Raw genomic sequence first — 22510 nt, 5'->3', positions numbered from 1 at the left:
CTTACTCATAAAAACTTACTTTTTCCTTCAGTTTTGTCAAAGCAGCATGCTTCACAAGTCCTGGTTAGGAAACGCCGTGCAAATTCTATGTTTGAAGAAACCAAAAAGGGTAATCTTGAAAGAGAATGCATTGAAGAATTGTGCAATAAAGAAGAAGCCAGGGAGGTCTTTGAAAATGACCCTGAAACGGTAAGAATTTATGAAATCTAATTAGATTAGATTTAATTACATACCTAGACATACAATTAAAGACTGAACATTTCCAGCTTGAGTCCGTGTTCCCTTGTGTTCCTTTTTAAAGTTAATGATTATGTATATCTCCTTCTACATGTAAACACTGAAGCATTTCAGAAAAAGTAACTTCAGAGGAAAGTGGGTTTGTTAGGAAGACACTATTGTCAAAGCAATGTGCTCTGACCAAACTATAATTCAGTTATACTTCATTATCAGCAAGTGGTCTTGACCTCATGGTTTGTAAATACTTTCTTCCTAACTGGAATTTGGTAGTATTGGGTAGGTGGAGAAGAAGGTATCTCCCCATAATATGTGTGTGTGTGTGTGACTGCATTATCACTATACTTCATTAAATCTTTCCGTTGGCATTTTTAACCAGGCTTTAGAAGACAAGGCTATCTAATCCAGAGCTTGGTACATCATAGCTACTCAGTGAATGCTTACTGAAGAATTCATTACAGTACTGTATTCCCTAAGTATAATTTTTTCCATAAAGCCTTGGGAAGTTTCCTGAACCCACTTGATATGATCACTAATCCCTGGGGTTAGAATTTATATATTTAGTGTATAAATTTTTCCAAGTTAGTCTAGAAGAATTTAATCATAAAGACCACTAAATATCATATAGAAATATGGGACCCTGGACCTTATCTTTTGTCTCCTAATTTTCCTAGGGAAGGATGTTTTCTAATATGCCCTGTGGAAAACAGGATTATAAACAGTGCCTCTAAAAATTAGGATGAAGATGACCTTGAGAATTCAAATATAATAGCCATCAGGGTTACCTCAGATATATTTCTTGAGATGAACTATGTAACCCAAAGGAAATGAGGGAGAAAACATATACAAAGTAGCTCCTTTAGCTCAGCCATGGCTCCTGGGACCATCAGACTAGATGAGAGATAATGAGCAGGAACATTTGTCTAGAGTTAGAGAACTTGTCCAAGACAGTAACAACTTGTGTTCTCCAGAGTTCCTCTTTAATCCTTTTATTTCTACCTACTCTAATAGGTTCTAAGAATATTTTTTCTAAGGTACCCAAAGAATAATTTTTAATACTCTGCAGGATTGAGCCAGTTTTGTTGCTTTTTGTGGATAAGCAATTGACAAGACGAAATATTTTTTTTCACACTATATAGCAGATTAGTACTCTTATTGTGCAGGATGTGCATATATATCACAATATAATATAATATTATTTATTATAGAAATTTAAATATATACCACAGTAGTCGGGACAATTTAATAAGCCCCCATATACCTTCCCAGACTTCAGCAATTATCAACAGTCAGCCATTCTTGTTTTGTCTGTTCTCTACCCCACCCAGTCTAATTTTTGTTTTGTTTTGCTGGATCATTTAAGGCAAGCCTGCATCCCTGAGATATCATATTATTACAGTGCCCATAAATACTTGAGTATATATTTCTAACATTATAAGTATGTTCTTGTAGCTTAGCCTCTGAATGGCAAATGGAGAGTGAGGTGTAAGACCATAGTGGAGAGAAGGGAAACTAGTTGAGAAGGGAAACTCATTTATGTGCTTCCTCCCCTCCACTTTCTGACATTGGTCTCAAATACAAAAGAGAAGGATGACAGAGAGTAAAGAAAAAATGGGAGAAATGAAAGGCAAGGAAAAAGAAACATTTGTGACTGCTTCTCATTTTCTTTCTTTTTCCTTTTTAAAGATTTTATTTATTTGAGAGAGAGAGAGAGAGAGTGAGAACAAGAGAGAACATGAGCTGGGGGAGAGGCAGATGGAGAGGGAGAAGCAGACTCACTGCTGAGCTAGGAGCCCAATGCGGGGCTTGATCCCAGGACCCTGAGGTCATGACCCAAGCTGAAGGCAGATGCCCAACTGACTGAGCCACCCAGGCGCCCCTGCTTCTCATTTTCTATCCTGCCCCAGCCTCTCCCTGTCCTCGTCCCTAATATCCTAGTTCACACTCCCAGTCTCCACCCGGTTGCTCACCTCACCACTGTCCCTAGTATCTTCCTCTCACACCTACATCATCTCCTTTTGAACCTATTCATTGTTGCTTATCTTCCTGGCTTTTGTTCTGTAGAAGAAAACACCACTGTTTGAATTACTTAGTGGGAGTTCCCATCCTTATAAACGAGTAGACAAGTGTTCTATAGGTTTATATGGGAGAGGAGGCAAGAGTGGAGACTTTGGCTCTGAACTGGATGGGGTATATTCCTTACTTGAGTATGTTTTTGTGTAGAAACACTGGTTTCTCGTGAGGTGTTCTTGTGCTGTTAATGTTACACATTAGATATATTATGGCTTAAGAAGGCTTTGGGAAACCAGCCTAAGAACCGTAGCTTCAGAAATCATTTATAACATTTTTCTCCCTTTGGAAAAGTACATTCCTTAGTCCAAATTACTGATTTACAGACAAACTTTTGGTACACAACCAATTTATAAGTAAGGTATTACATGTACATAAGATGCTAAAAGATAAATATTCACTTTAATTCACTTCAAATTATGTCACTTACTCAACATTAAATGTGGCATATGTAATCATCATGACATGAAATGTGTCAAGTGGGTATCTGATTGTTATGGAAAAATTAAAGGATTTATAAATAGCATATATTACATGTAACATCTTCAGTAGAACCTGTTTTCAAATTAGAAGCTTTTGTAACATGATTTTATTGCTTAATATTGATTTAAGCTAAGTGTCTTATTGGCTTATTGTTATTAGTTATCTACTCCTGGCATATTTTACTATAGCAAAAATGTTGTAATGTGGAAATGATAATTATATGTAATATATTTACATATTTAATATAAAACACATTATAAAATTAAGTTTTAACTATATAGTGAAATTTAGGCTTGCTAAGATGTATTTTTTCTTTTCTTTCTTTCTAGGATTATTTTTATCCAAAATACTTAGGTAAGTTCAAAGAATCTCAATCATAATAATCATAGAAATAGGAGGGAATTTAGATTTGATCAAGTCCAATCTTCCACCCATCTATTCCATCCAATATAATTTAATTAGCCTTGGGAGTAAGAGTTCATTTTATATGGAGTTTTGCTGTCCTTTTATTTAAGGTCATGTAGACAAATTTGAAATGGTTCTTTAATGAATGTGTGGCATTTTGACTTTTAGTCTTTTTCATTCTCTTGTCTTTGTCATAAAGGTCCATGGGCTGATGATAAATTATATTTAAGTATCAGGACATTCTTTAGAAGCATATGAATTGTCATGGGTTATCTTAATATTGGTATATAATTAACATGTAACATTGTATTAGTTTCAGGTATACAACATAATATTTAATATATGTATGTATACGTTGCAAAATGACCACCTAGTAAGTCTAGTTAATGTCCATCACCACACATAGTTATATTTTTTTTTCCTGTGATGAGAACTTTTAAGATCTACTTTCTTAGCAACTTCCAAATATACAATACAGTACTATTAACTATAGTCACCATCCTATACATTATACCCTAAGGCTTGTTTACTCTATAACTGGAACTTATGGATTATCTTTTGCTGAAAGAAAAGATCTCTACACTCTCGAAAGCTTATGACATAAATCATCATAATTTAAATTAACGTGGAGAAAAGATAGAATGTCAAGACTTTTTCAGCTTCTCAATTTTAGGTAGGGGTTTAAATATTTTATAAAAAAGATATTTGGCTATTAAAAATTAAAAGCTTGCATTAAAAAATATAGTATTAACCCTTGTTTCTTAGGTCCATGTAATGAAGCTCTGTTTTTGTGGGCATCAGCACTCTAGAAGTACATACCTTTGATCACAGAGTACGTTTGGATAAAGATAAATAACTTTTTTTTAAAAGATTTTATTTATTTATTTGACAGAAGGAGAGATAGTGAGAGCAGGAACACAAGCAGGGGGAGTGGGAGAGAGAGAAGCAGGCTTCCCATGGAGCAGGGAGCCTGATGCGGGGCTCGATCCCAGGACCCTGGGATCCTGACCTGAGCCGAAGGCAGACGCTTAACGACTGAGCCACCCAGTAACCCCCATAGATAACTTTTTAATACAACATTATGTACTTTGGGAAAATTCCTTAGATAAAATAGTTTTCTTTTTTCTCCTTTTCTCCTTCTCAACTTCCTCTTTTCTGGCTCTACTCAACTTTCTTTTCTCTTTGCTTGTCTTATTTGGCAGCATGGTAGAATAACCAAGTGAAAAAAACAAAAAAGAAAACCAAAAGCCAAAAACCAAAAACAAAACCTCTAAGATGTGGGCTCTACTCCCAGATCTAAAAATTTCTACTGTGTCAGGTTAAGCAAGTTATTTTGCTTTTCAGGTTTTGTATTTAAATGTGCACTATAATTATATTCTCTAACTTCGGACCTGTTGGGAGTACCAAATAAGTATACGTATGTAGATAGATTTTTTTACTTTACACTTTTATTCAAATGTAAAGTATTATTATTTAACCAACCCATAATTTGAACTATACTTTTTATTGTGTTTTATTTTTTGATTCACAATTTATATTTTGGTCTTTACTTAAGTTTAGGCATATGCAATGAATTCCACTATTGAAAACAGAAAAGAAATGCTCTACTTAACTTTTACGTCGTTTGATGTATATATTCTATAGGCCAATGGCCCTAATTGGGGGGGAAAAACTTTATGATCCTGTCCTTGGCAAACCTAACCTAACTTTACTAGTTACCCCAGCTTATCAGGAATCTCCTTGCAGTGAGACAGGGACACCCAAGAACTTAGCTCACTAATACTCACACAGTGGGCAGTGTTTAGGTTTAGAGTTTCAGGGGTTAGAAAGTACTTCAGTTTATCCACATATCCTATGTACTGCATTGGAAACATGGAATTTGGTAAAAAAATACTTGTGGGTTTCATTATAGAAATGTTAAGTTTTTAAGTTCTGTTCTTTCCTTAGAAAATAGAACGAATCTCCCTACTATTTATGTGGGCCTTTAAAATATCACCTGATAGAGTGGATTTTTGTATTAATGGAAGATAAACTTCTTTGGAAAAATGCTAAGTTCTGAGCCTAAATATAAACATTAGAAATAAATTCTAGTTTCTGGTTCTTTCCAAGTTGGTGAATTAGCCCAGACTGCTGACTCCTTCTCTTAAAATCATCTCAAGAGAAACACTGGCATTCCAGACACTAATGATAACAAAACAAAATGAAAAACAACAAGAAATGTGAGAAATCCATGGATAAACTGAAGGCTGGCTTGACCTAGTATGTGTGTGTGGGAAGTGGGGTGCTGACTGCTGAGGCAGCAGTAAGAGGACAGTTTGGAGTATTTAAAAAATGACCTAATCATACAAATCCAGAAAAAATTTTAAAAGTACAATACTGCAAACTCTTAGTAGCAAGAAGGAAAACAAAAAAGAAGATTCACAAAAGCAAAATCTCATTCTTTGAAAAGGTTAGTAAGTTAGATTGACCTCTAGTAAGAATAATTAAGGAAAAAGAAAAAGAAGGAAAAAGGAAATGCCAAAACACAAAGTGTAGGATAAAAAGAAGAAATACTATAAGCCCAACATAGATAATTTTCTCTTATAAAATTGTCCCAGAAGAGAGAATAAGATTCTATGCTGTGAACTTATTCAGAAAGGTTGGTGTAATCTTGATTCCCAAATCAGATAAGAACAACACAAGAAAATAAAAATAAAAATAAAATTCCTTTTCAGTTATAAATTAATTCTAAATAAAATGATATCCAATCTAAAGTGTATTAAAAATAATATATCATAATAAATTAAGGGTTTATTCCAGAAATTCAAGAATGGTTTAACATCAGAAAATCTATCAATTTAATTATCCACATAAAGAGTGTATTATTACCTCAGTTCATACAGAAAAGGCAGTTGATAAAGTTCAGCATTTAATATAAAACCTTTTTGCAAACTGTGATTATAGGAGAACTTTCTGAGCTTGGTAAAGGTTATACAGAATAACCATATAATTTACAAATTTTGATATTTTTGTCCAGGACCAGTACTACCATAGATAAATGCCAGGTAAAAAAGAACAAAATAGGACTGTTCTGGGAAAATTGGCATGTATGGTCACTCTAATGATATACACACAACAGTAGAGAAAGAAAGAGAAAGAAAGAAAAAAAGAAAGAGAGAGAGAGAGAGAAAGAAGGAAAGAGAAAAGGAAAGGAAAAGAAAGGAAAGGAAGAAGGGAAAAAGGAAGAAAAAAACCCAAAATCTGCAGTAAACATTATACTTGCCGGTTAAACTTTAGATGTAGTCTCTTTATGATTAAGGATAAGAAGATAAGCACTGGAAGTTACAACCAATGCAATAAGGAAAGAAAAATAAACAGAACTGTATAGCTCATGGGCAAAATATGTACCTGTCATTAATTATAATTGATATGATGATATACCTAGAAATAAATGGGCTCCATAGACAATATATTAGAACACATAAGAGATTTTTGGATAGCTCTAAGACTAGCCTATAAAAATCAGTAGTAGTTCTTTACACAGTCCAGTAGAAAATGAAAAGATGATACCTCCTGCTATAACAACAAATCTCATATGACCTCTACAGAGAAAAGTTTAAAACTCAAATTAAGAATATACAGGATGAACTGAAATCATGGAAAGACATTTCATGTTCTTGATTGAGTGATACTGTAGGGAGAGCAATTCTCTCCAAATTAATCTATATATTAAAAGCAATCTCATTTAGAATTCCAGATGGATTTTTTTAAAAGAATTCAGTAAGTTCACTTTAGCATTTAAATCAGGGAATAAAAGTCCACCCATGTCTAAATAAACATTTAAAAATGTAAAGGGAAGAAGCACCTCATCAAATACTAATAATTCAAAGCTATAGAAAGAAAACAATATGATATTGTCAGAAGAACACATAGACTAATGAAACGAGAGAGTTCAGAGACAGACCCATGTATATATGCCAACCTAATATTTGATAAAGACGACACCACAAATCACTGAATTGTTGAGAAGATGGTGTGGGGGAGATTGACTAACTCTAATCAGAAATATAAATTTGAGTTCCTAACTACCACCAAATGTAATGGTGTATTCTAGCTGGAATAAAGACAAAAAATGTTAAAGCAAAACCATGAAATTCAAGAAATAATACATAATATCTTTGTAATCAACGGCATGGAAAAAAACTGCAAATGCACAAACCATAAGACAAAATAATTGGTAAATTTGATTACAACAAAATTAGGAACTTCTCTTAAAAGAGACATAAAAGATAAGGTTAAGAGACAGGTAACAGAATGAGAGATGGTATTCATAAATGTTTCAATTTCTGCAAGCCCACCTGAACAATAAATAACTGCCAATAGAAAAATAGTTAATAAATAATAAGGAACATTTTCAGAGGAGGAAAAAAAATTTTAAATGACATAAAGGTATACTCCATCTCACTAGAAATCAGAAAAATAATATGAGATATCATTTATTTGCCTATTATGGCAAAAATTTTCTGAAAGCCAAGGTATAAAAATTGTTATGCTCTCTAGTGGGAAGGCACCTCTGGAGAGCCACAGAGGACCTGCCCATCTGATGATCCCACAATTCCTGAAACCCCTTCTGTATCTTCTTCTTCAGTATCTCTTTCTTACGCATGTACTAATGAAACACGCATGAAGATATCCATTGCAGTTCAACTTGTAGAGGTGGGAAGTTGGGGGCAATCTAAGTATCTTTCATGGGTAGAGGGGATTATAAAAATGGTGGTTGCTTGCAATGGAGTAAAGTTTAACAGGCAAAAAGTTAGAAGCAATAACTCATATGCAGTAGCATGGAGTGATCATAAACATATAGTCCCTCCTTGCTCCCTGAATCTGGATGTACCATGGGATTGCCTTGATCAATAGACTGTGGTGCAGGTGACAAAATGCCTCTTCTTTGGCCTGGCAGCCTCTGCTTTCTTCCTCCTGGAAGCTAGCTGCCGTGAAAGAAGTGCTACTGTAGGACCAGCATGCTAAGAGAAACTCAACCACATTGAGAAGCCCTGAAGTATGACCACATGTGGAGAGAGAGATGCCAAGGGGCCTGAGCTGTCAGCCATGTGAGTGAAAAGCCATCTGAGAGCTGGATCTTCCAATCTCGTCTACCCTGGCTGACTCTATGTGCCACAGAGACAAAGAACCCAACTAAATCCTTTCTAATATTTGACCCACAGATTATGAGCAAAATGGAGGGATTGTTTAAGCTTCTAATTTTGGGGGTTGTTTACTCGGCAAAAGATAATCAAAATACCACTTCTTTAGTAAGTTGTGATTAGCTGTACAGTGAAGTGATGTATCTATATCTGCATCTATCTATCTATCAATAATGTTGTCTTCAGAGACTATTAAGAAATGTTATTGACACTAAATGTCTCCTAGTTAAAGTATATAAGTATTTATCTGTTATTTCAGCTGTTTTTGCTGCCAGATTGCTGTATCTAATTTCACAGAGTTATAGTGAGGAATAAAATGAATGAAGTAAACCTACTTTGTAATATTGAGGCATTATACAAATATTATTATATTAGTCTCTCTGCAACACTGGGAGAATTAGAAGTTGCCTGCAGCAGCCAGAAACACTAACTTAATCTATTGACTTAATTATAGACACTTAAATTAGACTCTGGTCTACAGATTTGAGGGTAACTCTAGGTCTCTGCTGCAGAGTTAAGAGTATAGATTTATTTGCCAATAAATTTTTCTGTTAATCTAAGATCTTTTTCACTTCTTTAAGGTTCTTCTCCAAAAGAAGCTTCCACAAACCTGTTTTTCATGATTCTGTATTTATTGTAATCTTGCGTGTAGAATTTTTAATTTTTCAAAAATGTGGATGGAAATATTTAGGGATGATGTTTTGAATGCCGAATCCTGTCAATCCACAGGAAGATAAATATTCTATCACTTTGGATAATTTCTACCTCCACCATGATTTCGGATGAAGTAAGTGTATCTACTCTAAAAAGATTACATTTGTTTGTACTTACAGGTTGTCTTGGCTCTTTCCGAGCTGGATTGTTCACTGCTGCACGTCAGTCCACTGATGCTCACCCTGATCTCAGGAGCTGTGTCACTGGTAAACACCTCTATCATCCATTGAAAAAAACAAAACCAAACAAACTAAAAACCTGCGAGTAAATAAAATACACTATGTAAACATAACTAATGTTTAAAATCAACAAATGAGCCCTATAGGAGTTGTGTGCCTAGCAAGGAGATATTCTCAAATCATTTGAAAGCTTTTTTTTTCAAATGTAAATGCTGCTCTTTTACTCAAAATAAATATTCCACCTAATGTTTAAGTTGAACAGTGTTCCTTGTTTACTAAGCTTTAGGTCCTTGACTTCAGAATTTTATTCCCCACAGCTTTATTTTATTTTATTTTATTCATTTATTTATTTATCTTTGAAGATTTTATTTATTTATTTGAGAGACAGAGAATGAGAGAGAGCACATGAGAGGGGGGAGGGTCAGAGGGAGAAGCAGACTCCCTGCCGAGCAGGGAGCCCGATGCGGGACTCGATCCAGGGACTCCAGGATCATGACCTGAGCCGAAGGCAGTCGCTTAACCAACTGAGCCACCCAGGCGCCCGCCCACAGCTTTATTTTAGATGTTGTTGCATAACCATGTATACAGTTGATTAATAGGTCAAAGTGGAGCCATGTTTATTCTTCTAATTTTTGGCATCAATCATATAAATGTGAAAAATGTTAGAATATCAAATTAGCCTTCTCCCTCTGAAGTTCATATAGGGCCTACTGATAACTCTGGTAGATTATTTGTCTCTAATTTCCCAATTTCCCAGCTGAGAGTCAAAGACAAAAAGGTGAAATGGCAATGTGTAAATTGGGAGGTTCACCTAGTGAATGTTTTACGTGTGGCACTGGCATTATCTAAATATTCATTTATCTGAATTTTTTCTAATTTTCAGTTGGTTGTAATTACGCAAGTAAAACAGTTTGCCTGAACATGTATATTTAATCCATACTTTATTTTTTAATTTACCAGAGGATATGAAAATAATTTTTTTAAAGATTTTACTTATTTATTTGTCAGAGAGATAGAGGGAACGAGTGCACACAAGCAGGGGGAGCGGCAGGCAGAGGGAGAAGCAGGCTTCCCTCTGAGCAAGGAGCCTGATGTGGGGCTCGATCCCAGGACCCTGGGATCATGACCGGAGCCAAAGGCAGACGCTTACCCCACTGAGCCACCCAGGTGTTCCGGATATGAAAATAATTTGATAATTTGCTGATTAGCTTGTCTTCTAGAATTTTAACTAATACCTAATTTATTAGCACTTTTCAAAAAACTTGATTTTATGAGGACTTGAAATTTGTTGAAAATCTGGTAATTAGGGTTTGGTTAGGTTTAAAACTTTTGTTTTTTTTTTTTAACATGTAACAAAAACTTCCTTAGGCTACTTTAAGCAAAAGGGACTGTGTTAGAAGGAACTTGCAGAGTTAACTAGGAAGGCTTGAGAAACAGGTGGAAATGTGCAGGAACCAAGGGACCATTGCTGTGTCTAATGAGGGGAGAGAAACCATAAATACACAAATGGGCATATCATTAAAGATGGTGATGAAGTGCTGTAACATTTTATGAACAAAATGGCCTTCCCCTAGGAATCACCAGTACTCTGCTACCTATTGCCCAGTGTCTGGAAACCATTGTTTTATGTATTTTGAGCAGAGTTGTATTTATTTAAGGCAGGAAGATAAATCTAGTTGGTGTTACTTCATCTTAGCCCAAATTAGAAGTCCCAAATTCTTTTTTGTATTGATACTGAGTAGTTTTATTTGTTCTGCCTACCACATTTGAATTGTTTTAAGGATCGAATAAGGCAATTTATATGAAAATAGCAAATTACAGTTGTAAATATATACTGTATATATTGTATAGTTGTATATATTTGCAAATATAAAAGTAGTTCCCTTTCGCAAAATAATTACAAAGATTTGTCTAATGGACTCACTTTTTTTTCAAAAAATTTTTATTTAAATTCCAATTAGCCAACATACAGTGCAATATGAGTTTCAGTTGCACAGTCTAGTGACTCAACACCTACATACAACACCTGGTGCTCATCACAGCAAGTGCACCCCCCAATTTCCGTCACCCATTAACCCGTCCCCTCACCCACCTCCCCTCTGCCAACCGTCAGCCCATTCTCCATAGTTAAGAGTTGGCCTGGGACCCCTGGGTGGCTCAGTTGGTTCCGTGTCTGCCCTGGGCTCCGGTCATGATCCCAGAGTCCTGGGATCGAGCCCCACATTGGGCTCCCTGCTCAGTGTTGGAGCCTGCTTCTCCCTCTGCCTGCCTCTCCCCTTGCTTGTGCTTGCTCTCTCTCTCTGTCCCTCTGACAATAAATAAAGTCTTTAACCAAAAAAAAGAAAAGAAAAAGAAAAAAGAGTTGACCTCTGGGTCTGCCTCTCTCTTTTTAAAAAAAGAATGAGGGGCGCCTGGGTGGCTCAGTCGTTAAGCGTCTGCCTTCGGCTCAGGTCATGATCCCAGGGTCCTGGGATCGAGCCCCACATCGGGCTCCCTGCTCCGCAGGGAAGCCTGCTTCTCCCTCTCCCACCCCCCCTGCTTGTGTTTCCTCTCTCACTGTGTCTCTCTCTGTCAAATAAATAAAATCTTAAAATAAAATAAAATAAAATAAAATAAAATAAAATAAAATAAAAAAAGAATGAAATCCTGCCATTTGTGGCAATGTAGATAGAGCTAGAGAGTATTATGCTGAGCAAGGTAGGTCAGTCAGAGAAGGACAGATACCACGTGGTTTCACTCATATGTGGAGTTTGGGAAACAAGGCTAATGATCATAGAGGAAAAAACAATGGACTCACTTTTCTATGAAAAAGTATTATTTGAAGGAAGGAGTTGTAATTTTTTTCATTGATTACAGGCTCCGTGCACAGGATTTCTATTAAAGGGTATATAACTCTTTTTTTTTACCATGGCATGTGGTAAAAATTAAATAACTGTCTATCTCCTTCAGCCATTCCAGACCAATGTAGTCCTCTGCCATGCAATGAAGATGGATATAAGAGCTGCAAAGATGGTCAAGCTAGATTCACTTGCATTTGTAAACCAGGTTGGCAAGGAGACAAGTGTGAATATGGTATGTCTACTAAACCCACCTGACTCATCTGGATTGGCCTCCTGGAAAGTTCTCCAAAGGCTTATTGCTTTAAAAATAATTTATTTTTCCCTTCTTAGATATAAATGAATGCAAAGATCCCTCAAATGTAAATGGAGGTTGCAGCCAGATATGTGATAATACACCTGGAAGTTACCACTGTTCCTGTAAAAGTGGTTTTTTTATGCTTTTAAATAAAAAGGACTGCAAAGGTAAGAGCAAGAAGGCATTTACTGTGTGAGAGCAAAGTTCGGTTAGAGGAATTTCCCCAGGAAATTCTTGGGACTCTCTGGTTATAAGTGCTTGTAATAAATATACATTATTACCCACCTTGAAGCCTTGTGATACTAAGGGACTGCCTTTTAGTTTAATGTTTATAGATTATTTTGTTATTTATAGAATTTTTCATTGTTTTCTTATTGTATTTTATTATTTATTGAGTATTTTACTATTTTCTTACCGTCTGTGTGTGGTTGTGTGTGCATGTACACGTTTGAATAAAGAGTTTCATTACAAGGTGATAAAGTGAAGTTTCAGTGCAAGTCCTTGCTTACTAGAGACTTTGCAAAATCATTGTTTTTATTTTTTTCAGACACTATAATATTATTTCCTTTATTCCATAAGATAAACAGCCATACAAAGTAATCCATCATAATCCTTAATAACCTCTTCCACTGTATTTCATATTTCCTGGTTAGATATGCCTGTCAAATATCTTCTTGCACCTTATCTCCTGTTGTGGTTTTGGGAAAGATGAAGAATTAGTTTTCTTTCTCTTTATACATATACTTTCTCTTTATACATTTCTCATATGTATCATTGGTCATAACTATTTTTCTCTTCAGACTTAAATAATCCCTGTCAGTTTAGCTTTTCTTTTTCTTTTTTTTAAAGTTTAGCTTTTCAATAAGTCATTTTACTAGTGTATTTCCTTTGTTTTTCTTTGTCCTTATGTTTCCCTCCAATTTTGACTTTTTTCCCCTCTGCCTATTTCCTTTCTATTTGACTGTTTTAACTGCCGTAATTAAATCTTCAAATATTTGTGCTACATGTGGATGACTAAAAATGAAATTTTCCAGCCTGGAGTTAAGTTTTGCCTTTAGAAAATGGAAATAATTTTCCCTTTCTTCCTTTCCTCCCTGCCTCTCTCCCTCCTTTCCTTCTTTCCTTCCTTCCTTCCTCCCTCCAGCCCACCTTACTTGTCCCTCTCCTTTTTGCTATGAGGTGCAAAAATATAGTAAGTTAAAACATAAAGTGTCCTTGTTCAACTCTATTCATATCTGCTTTGGGAAATCCCCAAATTGAATTCATATTCAAGGGATGTTCTGTCCCTCACTGTGCTATAGTGTTTAGTATAGTATAATTTACTATAATATTATTTAAAGTTCAGTTAAATGACTCTGAAGTGAACTGCATTAACTAACAATTTCTCCCAAACCATTATCCAATTTGTGACCATACATCTTTCTTGTCTGCCTATTTCAAGGTCTGTTTGAGGTTAGAAATTGAGAATACCAATACTGTTAGAACACTATAGAAAACCAACATAATGCAGGATACCATATGCATTCTATAAGCAAGTAATATCCATTCATACTTCTGCATTTAAATATTTGAGTGGTCTATTCTTCTAAAGAAGTTGTGACTTATATTTTTAATTAAAAGGTATTTAATTCTTATCCATTGAGTTAATATACATGTATATAAATTATTACAAAAAGTCCTCTTACATATAAGAATGTCCCTGATGACCACAAAATATTTTCTTGTATACTTCACTTACACAGACTTCATCCATGAACTAGGTGATAGAAGAATATGTATACAACTATTACAATAGGGCCTTTGCCAAGATGTGGATATGCTTGAGATCAAGTTGCCAGTAATTGTCTACAGTAATTTATTCTACAATGCAAGAATAAAACTTTTCATCAGACATTAGATGTCAGTGTAGAGTAATAAAATCAATGTACTATAACCTGAACTCATATGATTTAAATAGTGCTCTGCAATATGCCTCAAACCAAATAATTTTAGTCATATGTTTTCACTTTCTTTTAAAATATAGCTTTTATAGCTCTTTTTAAAAAAATGAATATTTTATTTGATGTAATTGGAGATTCACATGCCGTTGTAAGAAATTATAGAAAGAGATCGCATGTACTCTTTGTGGAGTTTCCCCCAATAGTAACATTTTACAAAACTGTCATACAATATCACACCCAGGATATTGACACTGATACGGTCATGATACAGGAGGATTCCCTTATATAGGAATTGACTCAGTTATTTCTGTTCATGCTTTTTAAAATAGAGTAATGTCTGAAATTTTGGTTATTAGTCTGTGGAAAAATTAAACTCTCAATTTTATAGAGTACAAGATATATTTTCCATTCTGAACTTGTCTGTCTCCAGAGGGTACAGATGAAAAAAGTTCACTAATAATTACATCTCTATTGAACTATTTCTGTCACTTGTTTTGTTTTTCTCACAGATGCTTTTATCTAGTGACTAGTTGCAATCAGTATTTTGTTTCCTACTCTACCATGTAATATAATAAATGCATCTGAAATTTCTGGATATTAATTTAGCACTAAAATTTGTATTGGAATTTTATAAATACTTAGAGACCTTACTCAATTCCTTTTTAAATTTGAATCACTCTTGAATACTTTAGCCAACAGTAATAGTATGCTGATTGAGCTACTGTCCATTTCCAAAGGAAGACATGACTGATGAGCCACCTCATTTTTATTTTTTATATTTGTGATAATGCAGAGTGAATCTACCTTAAGAACATATTTCAAAAACATGTGTTTAAGATATATATTAAGAATATGGTGAATCTTTTCTCCCATTTATTCGTGTAATACAACTTGGCAGATAAGAAAATAACTAAAAGCCCTTTCCTTTTACATAACTATGAAGAACATAGCAAACATCACATTCCCTATATGTTTGTATGGAGAAATCATGTTTAGCAAACTAAAACCTGATGATAGATTTAAAATTTTGTTATTCCCAGGCCACTCTGTTGTCTCATTACATATATTAAACTAGATCCAGGAAACACAAATCAGGCATTCTTTGCTAGTATCCTCTGGTATGGGAAATTTTTTTTTTTAATTTATTGGTTTCATTTATAGATGTGGATGAATGCTCTATAATGCCAGACATTTGTGGCACAGCTGTGTGCAAGAACGTCCCAGGAGACTTTGAATGCGAATGTGCTGAAGGCTACAGATACAATCCCGTATTAAAGTCTTGTGAAGGTAGAGTTGTGGTGGTATCATGTTAATGGTGGAGAGGGTGGGCTTGAACCTTGATTTGAGATTAGAAGCATTAGTTCTGTTTGACATCCACAATCAGATTTTCTTTCTTTTTTTTTTTTTTAAAGATTTTATTTATTTATTTGTCAGAGAGAACACAAGCAGGGGGAGAGGCAGGCAGAGGGAGAAGCAGGCTCCCCGCCGAGCAAGGAGCCCGATGTGGGACTTGATCCCAGGACCCTGGGATCATGACCTGAGCCGAAGGCAGCCGCTTAACCGACTGAGCCACCCAGGCGTCCCCACAATCAGATTTTCTAAGATGGCAAGCTCCATGATACAGCTTGGCCAATTGGGTAGTCGTTGGCCTCCTTCCAGAGTAAAAGTATGTAAGACACATGGTCTTTAGGTTTAGAGTTATGCACTCTGTTTGTCCTCTAAGCTGCGTATGAATCGGAGACCTCCCATGTATGATAAAAGCAAAATAAACATACCTTCACATCATTTAAATAATATTCAAAGATAAAAAGAATTTCAACCTGGAAGGAAAAACATACATATATCAAAGAAAGACAAATTTAAAAATCACATAGGTGTTACATGGATGGTTAGAAACCTTCAGTTTTGGGACGCCTGGGTGGCTCAGTCGGTTAAGCGTCTGCCTTCGGCTCAGGTCATGATCCCAGGGTCCTGGGATCAAGTCCCACATTGGGCTCCTTGCTCAGCAGGGAGCCTGCTTCTCCCTCTGCCTTCTCTGCGTGCTGCTCCCCCTGCTTGTGCTCTCTCTGACAAATAGATAAAATCTTAAAAAAAAAAAAAAAAGAAACATTCAGTTTTATACCAAGTTTTTGATAATTTTCTGTGCTTGTATCCATATGTCATTTATTCTTAAATAGAAAATGACATAGTTCTGTTATAATTAAATGCATATAAAAGAAAAATCTCATCATAATTAAATGATAACTGAGCTCTAGAAATTTGAGAAGTATTGATGAGTACTGTTGGCGCCTGTGGATTTGGGAGAACCCTTTGGACTCATTTGGCCAAAAGAGTGCTGCCAGGTGTGCATGTAGCATGGAGGTATTAGGGAGATTTTTTTTTATCATAGATATATATGCAAATTATCTCATATCCTCCTTTCAATTTTTAAACATTTCAAGATAAATTTAATATCATGAATAAAACTAATCAAATCAATAGTGATTTTCTATTACGGCTATATATATATATACATATATATGTATATATATATACATATGTATATATGTATAGGATGTACCCTTTTAACCATTTTTAAGGGTACAATTCAGTAGCATTAATTACTTTCACATGGTTATGGAGCCATTGCTGCTCTCTGTTTCCAGAAGTTTTTCATCATCCCAACCAGAACTCTATAACCATTAAGCAATAAATTTCCCCTCCTCCCTCCCCCAAACTCTAATCTACTTTCTGAATCTACTTTTTGGGAGATAACCTTTAATCTAATTTCTGTCTCTATGAATTTGCCTAAATCAATAGTAATTTTAGAATAGGTTTTTTTCAAATATATCTGCTTCTGTTGATATTTTGATGTTTTACCTCCTATGCACTCACCAAAAAATATCCCCTCCACACACCATTTCTGTTCTCCCACAACTCCAGATAGAAATTACTATGGTAATATTCAGAGTTATTATTAGCCAACTTCATCATGTGTATTGTAGTTTTATACAATGAATGACAGATTTTTTTTAAAAAGATGTATGTATGACACATAGGTACAGTATTCATATTACTTTAATTATCTGCAATTTTATTTTAATGCTAAGGGATCACTAATTTTGCAGTTGTATTATGAGACATTTTATGGGGGAATTTATATGCTACTAATATTTGCATTTATGTACTTGCGAATTTTCAAAGATTGCAGGGTGCATGCATTGAAAATATCAAGGATCTCATGTAGCTCTGAAGTAGACTTTAGCTGAAGCATGTTTTTACACTTTTCGAGGATGATTTTCTCAAAATATGGGGCTATATAGATTTCACAATATGAGATGTAATAGCACAGTGAGGTTTATTTTTCTTTTTTAAATGATAAGAAATAAAGATACATCCTTAAATTTGTCACTATCAACCACTGCATTATAGAATGTCAGATGTTCTTGATATTATGTAATACCTGATTATATTAACCTTCAGTTAAAAGGGATTTTTTTCCCCTTCCCTTCTCTTCCCTGTCTCCTCCTCCTCTCCCCTCCTCTCCTCTCCCTTCCTTACCCTTCACTTTCTTTTGTCAAAGCAAACAATTGGAAGGCAGTCTCAATGGAATTCATTTAGTTAGAAATGACAGTTGCCTTGAGACTCTCAGTCTTTTTTCCTTCAAATTCAAAAATTGGAAAATTAGTATAGTTGTTATATTTTTATTATTTATTACTGAAAGTTATACATTAAATTTGTTGTTTCACTTGTGTAAATAGAAATTACACTTGTAACCCATTTAAATTCCCATGCCAAGTGTTGAAATGTGATTTCATGTCACAGAGATTCTTTTGCTAAGAATCTAGTATCACTGATTATTTATTTATTTAATTAATTTGGGAGAGAGAGCGAGTGAACACAAGAAGGGTAAGGGACAGAAGGAGAGGGAGAAAAATCTCAGCAAACTCAGCCCTAAGCATGGTGCCTGATGCAGGGCTCGATCTCAAGACCCCGAGATCATTATCGGAGCTGAGATAAAGAGTCAGATGCTCAACTGACTGAGCTACCCAGGCACCCTTATTATCATTGATTATCTTATACTAAAATCAGAATACTCCTATTGTATTGAACATTTAGAAGATATTAAGATCTATGTTCTCTTTTACCCCAGATGTGGACGAATGCTCTGAGAACATGTGTGCTCAACTTTGTGTCAATTACCCTGGAGGTTACTCTTGTTATTGTGATGGGAAAAAAGGATTCAAACTTGCCCAAGATCACAAGAGCTGTGAGGTAACATTTTGCAATGCTAAACTTACCATCTCTTTTCTAAAATGGGAGACTGGTGTACTTATTTCCACATAGCTGGGGTAAGTCAGGACAATACAGATGTTCTTTTTTTAAGAAAAGATGCATTTTTTTAAAAGACTTACTTATTTATTTTGAGAGAGATCCAGAGTGCGTGAGCACGGGAGGGACAGAGAGAGAGGGAAAGAATCTCAAGCCGACTCCCTAATGAGCAGGGAACCCCACGAGGGCCTCCATCTCACGACCCTGAGGTCACGACCTGAGCCAAAATCAAGAGTCGGACGCTTAATTGACTGAGCCACTCAGGTGCCCCAGGAAAATACAGATGTTCTATAATAATTGCTATAGGTCTAGCAGGCTGTGAGTCACAATCCTATTACTAATTTCGGTCATGTAAGGTATAAATATTGGGGATAATTAGCGACTAGGTTTAAAAAACCCGACTGCAGGGTCATAGTTCAGAAAGTGCTCATCTGTATGGGCTGTACATTTACAAAGTACAATGTGTATGTTTATTTAAAAATTTAAATAAAGGTGAGGTTTATACTTCTCTTTGTAAGAAAAAAAATCTTACCTAGAAACCTGAGCAGAAACATTTTCCTCTGTGTATTTTTCCTTATCCCACTCTGACAAGTTTGATTGCACTTTGGCATGTCAGTACTTGAAAGAGTGCTCATAAAATCTCAGGTGGAAATAACTGTCAGATTAGAATTTAGTGGGGTTTAAAAGTATATCAAAATTCAGAGAGGTCAATTTTGTTAACCTGTATCTCTCAAACTTGCTTTTAGTTACTTGGATTTAATTCATAATTGACCCAAGAATTGAATGTTAGGGGTAGTTTTTCCTTCACTGAAATAAATAGGTCAACATCTGAAGCTTTTTTTCCTGTATATAAGGGTCATGTGTTAGTGATTCTTAGTCCAACTCTTGCATTCTTTTTCACAGGATTAGGAGGCAGACAGTAAAAACACAAAACAAAACAAAACCCACCTAAACGGTGATTTAATCATGTGTGTTCACATACCTCCGTATCTGTTACTAGGACAAAACTGTGTATGTCCAAAAATGTAACATTCAATAAATGCCACCTACTTGGTAAAGGAAGGTAAGGTGAGATATTTGGCATATGCAGTAACTTCAACTGTACTTAATTGAATGCCATGCTGTGTGAATGTCTATTTTGTAATTTAATCTTTTATTATTTTAGTATTTGTAGTAGTTACACATCACCATCTACCTTGGAATAGATTTATTGAAATTCTAAGAGGAAATGAGATGTTGTTTCTGGACCTTGATTTAATACAGTGCCATGTACACAGATCCCCCCCTGAATATCCCTATATGTATGCCCAAGAACTTATCCCTAAAAAGCTTTCTGTTTTAATGTTTGCTTTTACTCTTAGGAAAAAAAAAAAAAAAAACTTGATATTAAATTTAATGACTCTGAATCACTTTTTCTGTAAATTGCTTGGAGACTAACGTGGTATCTTAATTTATATTTATCCCATCTAGAATTTCCAGCATCTCTGATGCAGGCAGGCTGAGTCTGAGGACCTGGGGAGATGGGGTAGGGGAGTCCCCACAGGACCAGCCAAGAGGTTCCTTGGCTTCCCACAGGATAGAAATCAAATGTGAGCCAGGGAAAGTGAAAATGGAGTGTATTGAATAGTGTGAATGACAGAGTATAGCAGACAGAGTGTCTGGGGGACTCAGAAAGGAAAAGAGGATGAGTCTCTTCGTTATTTAGGGCTAGGGGTTTATATTGGAAAGGGGTCCAGGGTATGTGTTCCTTCAGGAATCCAGGGTAGGGTCCCATCAAAGGCAAGTGATAGGTGAGTAATAGGTGTTATTTTAATAAATCATCGAAGGTAGGGGGTGTTGATGGCAGTGTCAGCTGAGGTTTGTTTGAAGCTAATGTCCTAGAATATTTTTGGGATCTGGGTCTTCTTAGATGTTATCAGATGTTTGGGGCCTAGGACAGAACTCAGAGAATGATTAACTTTCTTGTTTCCCCCTTGGAGTGGGAACATAGCTTCTTTGGTTTTTACACAGATGCGAGGTGAGATACAGAACATGAGTAAATAGGGCTGAGCAAGAAAACAGCAGAAATGGAGACTTTCTAAAATAGAGTCCCTTCAGCTTCCTTACCTCACCTTCATTATCTAGATTATACATTTTTGCTCAGAAAATTTTTCTTTTTTTTTTTTTTTTTTAAAGATTTTATTTATTTATTTGAGAGAGAGAGAATGAGAGACAGAGAGCATGAGAGGGAGGAGGGTCAGAGGGAGAAGCAGACCCCCAGCCGAGCAGGGAGCCCGATGCGGGACTCGATCCCGGGACTCCAGGACCATGACCTGAGCCGAAGGCAGTCGCTTAACCAACTGAGCCACCCAGGCGCCCACAGAAAATTTTTCTTAATAAATGAATGAGTGAACGTTTGAGGTGCTACTTATTGGTATACTAATTCTTCCATGATTTCTGACTCCAACAAATTTTTTTTTCCCCAATGTAATTCTTAGAAGGCATCAGAGCTGTAGTTAATTAAGGAGATATGTGTTGTTACTGGAAGAAAAAGGGTGTGTTTTGGGCTGAGATTTGCAAAGGAAATAGTAAGGACAAAAATATAAGCCACACACAATGAGCAAGACTTTTTAAAACACGTGTTCTGGGATGTTATACTGATGGACTATATAAGGAAGAAAAGGATGTTGCTTTATTACCAAGGGTGTTCTTAATTTAATTAACGTATCACAGAGGATACATTTGACAAGACCATTAGGAATCCGAGAAAGGAATGCCTAACCTGACACAAACAGCAAGTAATAACCTATACATTTTGTTTCTTTGCTTTCTTTCCTTTTCTCCAGGCTGTTCCAGTGTGCCTTCCCTTGAACCTTGACAAAAATTATGAATTACTTTACTTGGCAGAGCAATTTGTAGGCGTGGCTTTATATTTAAAATTTCGTTTGCCGGAAATCACCAGGTGAGGTACCAATGTCCGTGATAATCTCTAGAGGTAAGCAGGTAAGGACAGAAGATAAGTGACCAAAAAGGTTTGAAATGTATAAAATTGCATTTCCAGTTAGATAATTTAGGGATATTATCAGATGATTTGGGGAACACTAAAGTTGATTTACCCCTTCACACGTGTAATTGTCATGCTAGAATCATTTAAAGGTCATTCTAGGCTGACCTTCCCCATGATCATTTTACCTTAATACATCCTTCTTCCTTTTCTAGTGAATACATATTTACTAAGAAGTTGGGAAAGTAGATTTAATATATTTGTGAAATTTTCATTCTTCTTCATACGTGTTATAAAAACTAAGTAATGAGAAAATACTCAAAGTATTGCTTTTAGAATATAGTTATATTCATAATTATTAAGGAAAATTCATAAGATTGCTTAGGTGGTATTTTAAAAAAACACATCATGATTTTAGTTGACTGAGTACCTTTTCTGTTATTCCTACAGTTAGGTTGCCTCTATGGAAAGAATAGTTGTTTGTATTCTGGAGTCATGATTCTACTTTAATTACCATATTTTCTCAGAGTCATACATGGTTGGAACTAGAAAAAAGAAATTGGAATTTTGTTGGAATAATGGAAAGAAAACATATTTGTGACTGATTATAGAGTCCATATTTTAAAATATTTTAATTAGATAAGCATGCATACATACAATTTAATTCATTAGATATATGAATGATTATTCATTAAATAATTCAATTAAATTCATAGAAATCACATCATTAAGGAACATTGAACTGTATTCTAAAATTCACTGATATATGGTTAAGCGTCTGCCTTCTGCTCAGGTCATGATCCCAGGGCCCTGGGATCGAGCCCCGCATCGGGCTCCCTGCTCCGTGGGAGGCCTGCTTCTCCCTCTCCCACT

At 35.4% G+C, this 22510-nt stretch overlaps 1 protein-coding gene across 3 annotated transcripts in view; it reads left to right on the top strand.

Moving 5' to 3' along the window:
* The window catches only part of PROS1 (protein S), a 63061-nt gene that overhangs the window by 19531 nt on the left and 21020 nt on the right, over positions 1-22510 (top strand). The window contains exons 2-9 of one of the 3 annotated variants that reach the window (XM_036097324.2): positions 32-189; positions 3117-3141; positions 9209-9295; positions 12218-12340; positions 12439-12570; positions 15505-15630; positions 18476-18597; positions 21480-21595. In XM_036097324.2, the coding sequence (XP_035953217.2) occupies positions 32-189; positions 3117-3141; positions 9209-9295; positions 12218-12340; positions 12439-12570; positions 15505-15630; positions 18476-18597; positions 21480-21595 (889 nt within the window). Of the gene's footprint in view, positions 1-31; positions 190-3116; positions 3142-5986; positions 8283-9208; positions 9296-12217; positions 12341-12438; positions 12571-15504; positions 15631-18475; positions 18598-21479; positions 21596-22510 lie in introns of those variants that run through there. The other 2 variants (XM_078060836.1, XM_078060870.1) reach the window with 2 other exon arrangements.

The sequence above is a fragment of the Halichoerus grypus genome, chromosome 1, assembly GCF_964656455.1.
Source record: "Halichoerus grypus chromosome 1, mHalGry1.hap1.1, whole genome shotgun sequence".
NCBI classification, from domain to species: domain Eukaryota; kingdom Metazoa; phylum Chordata; class Mammalia; order Carnivora; family Phocidae; genus Halichoerus; species Halichoerus grypus.
Note: the sequence above shows the minus strand (reverse complement) of the source record. Positions and strands in the feature narration are given on the sequence as shown.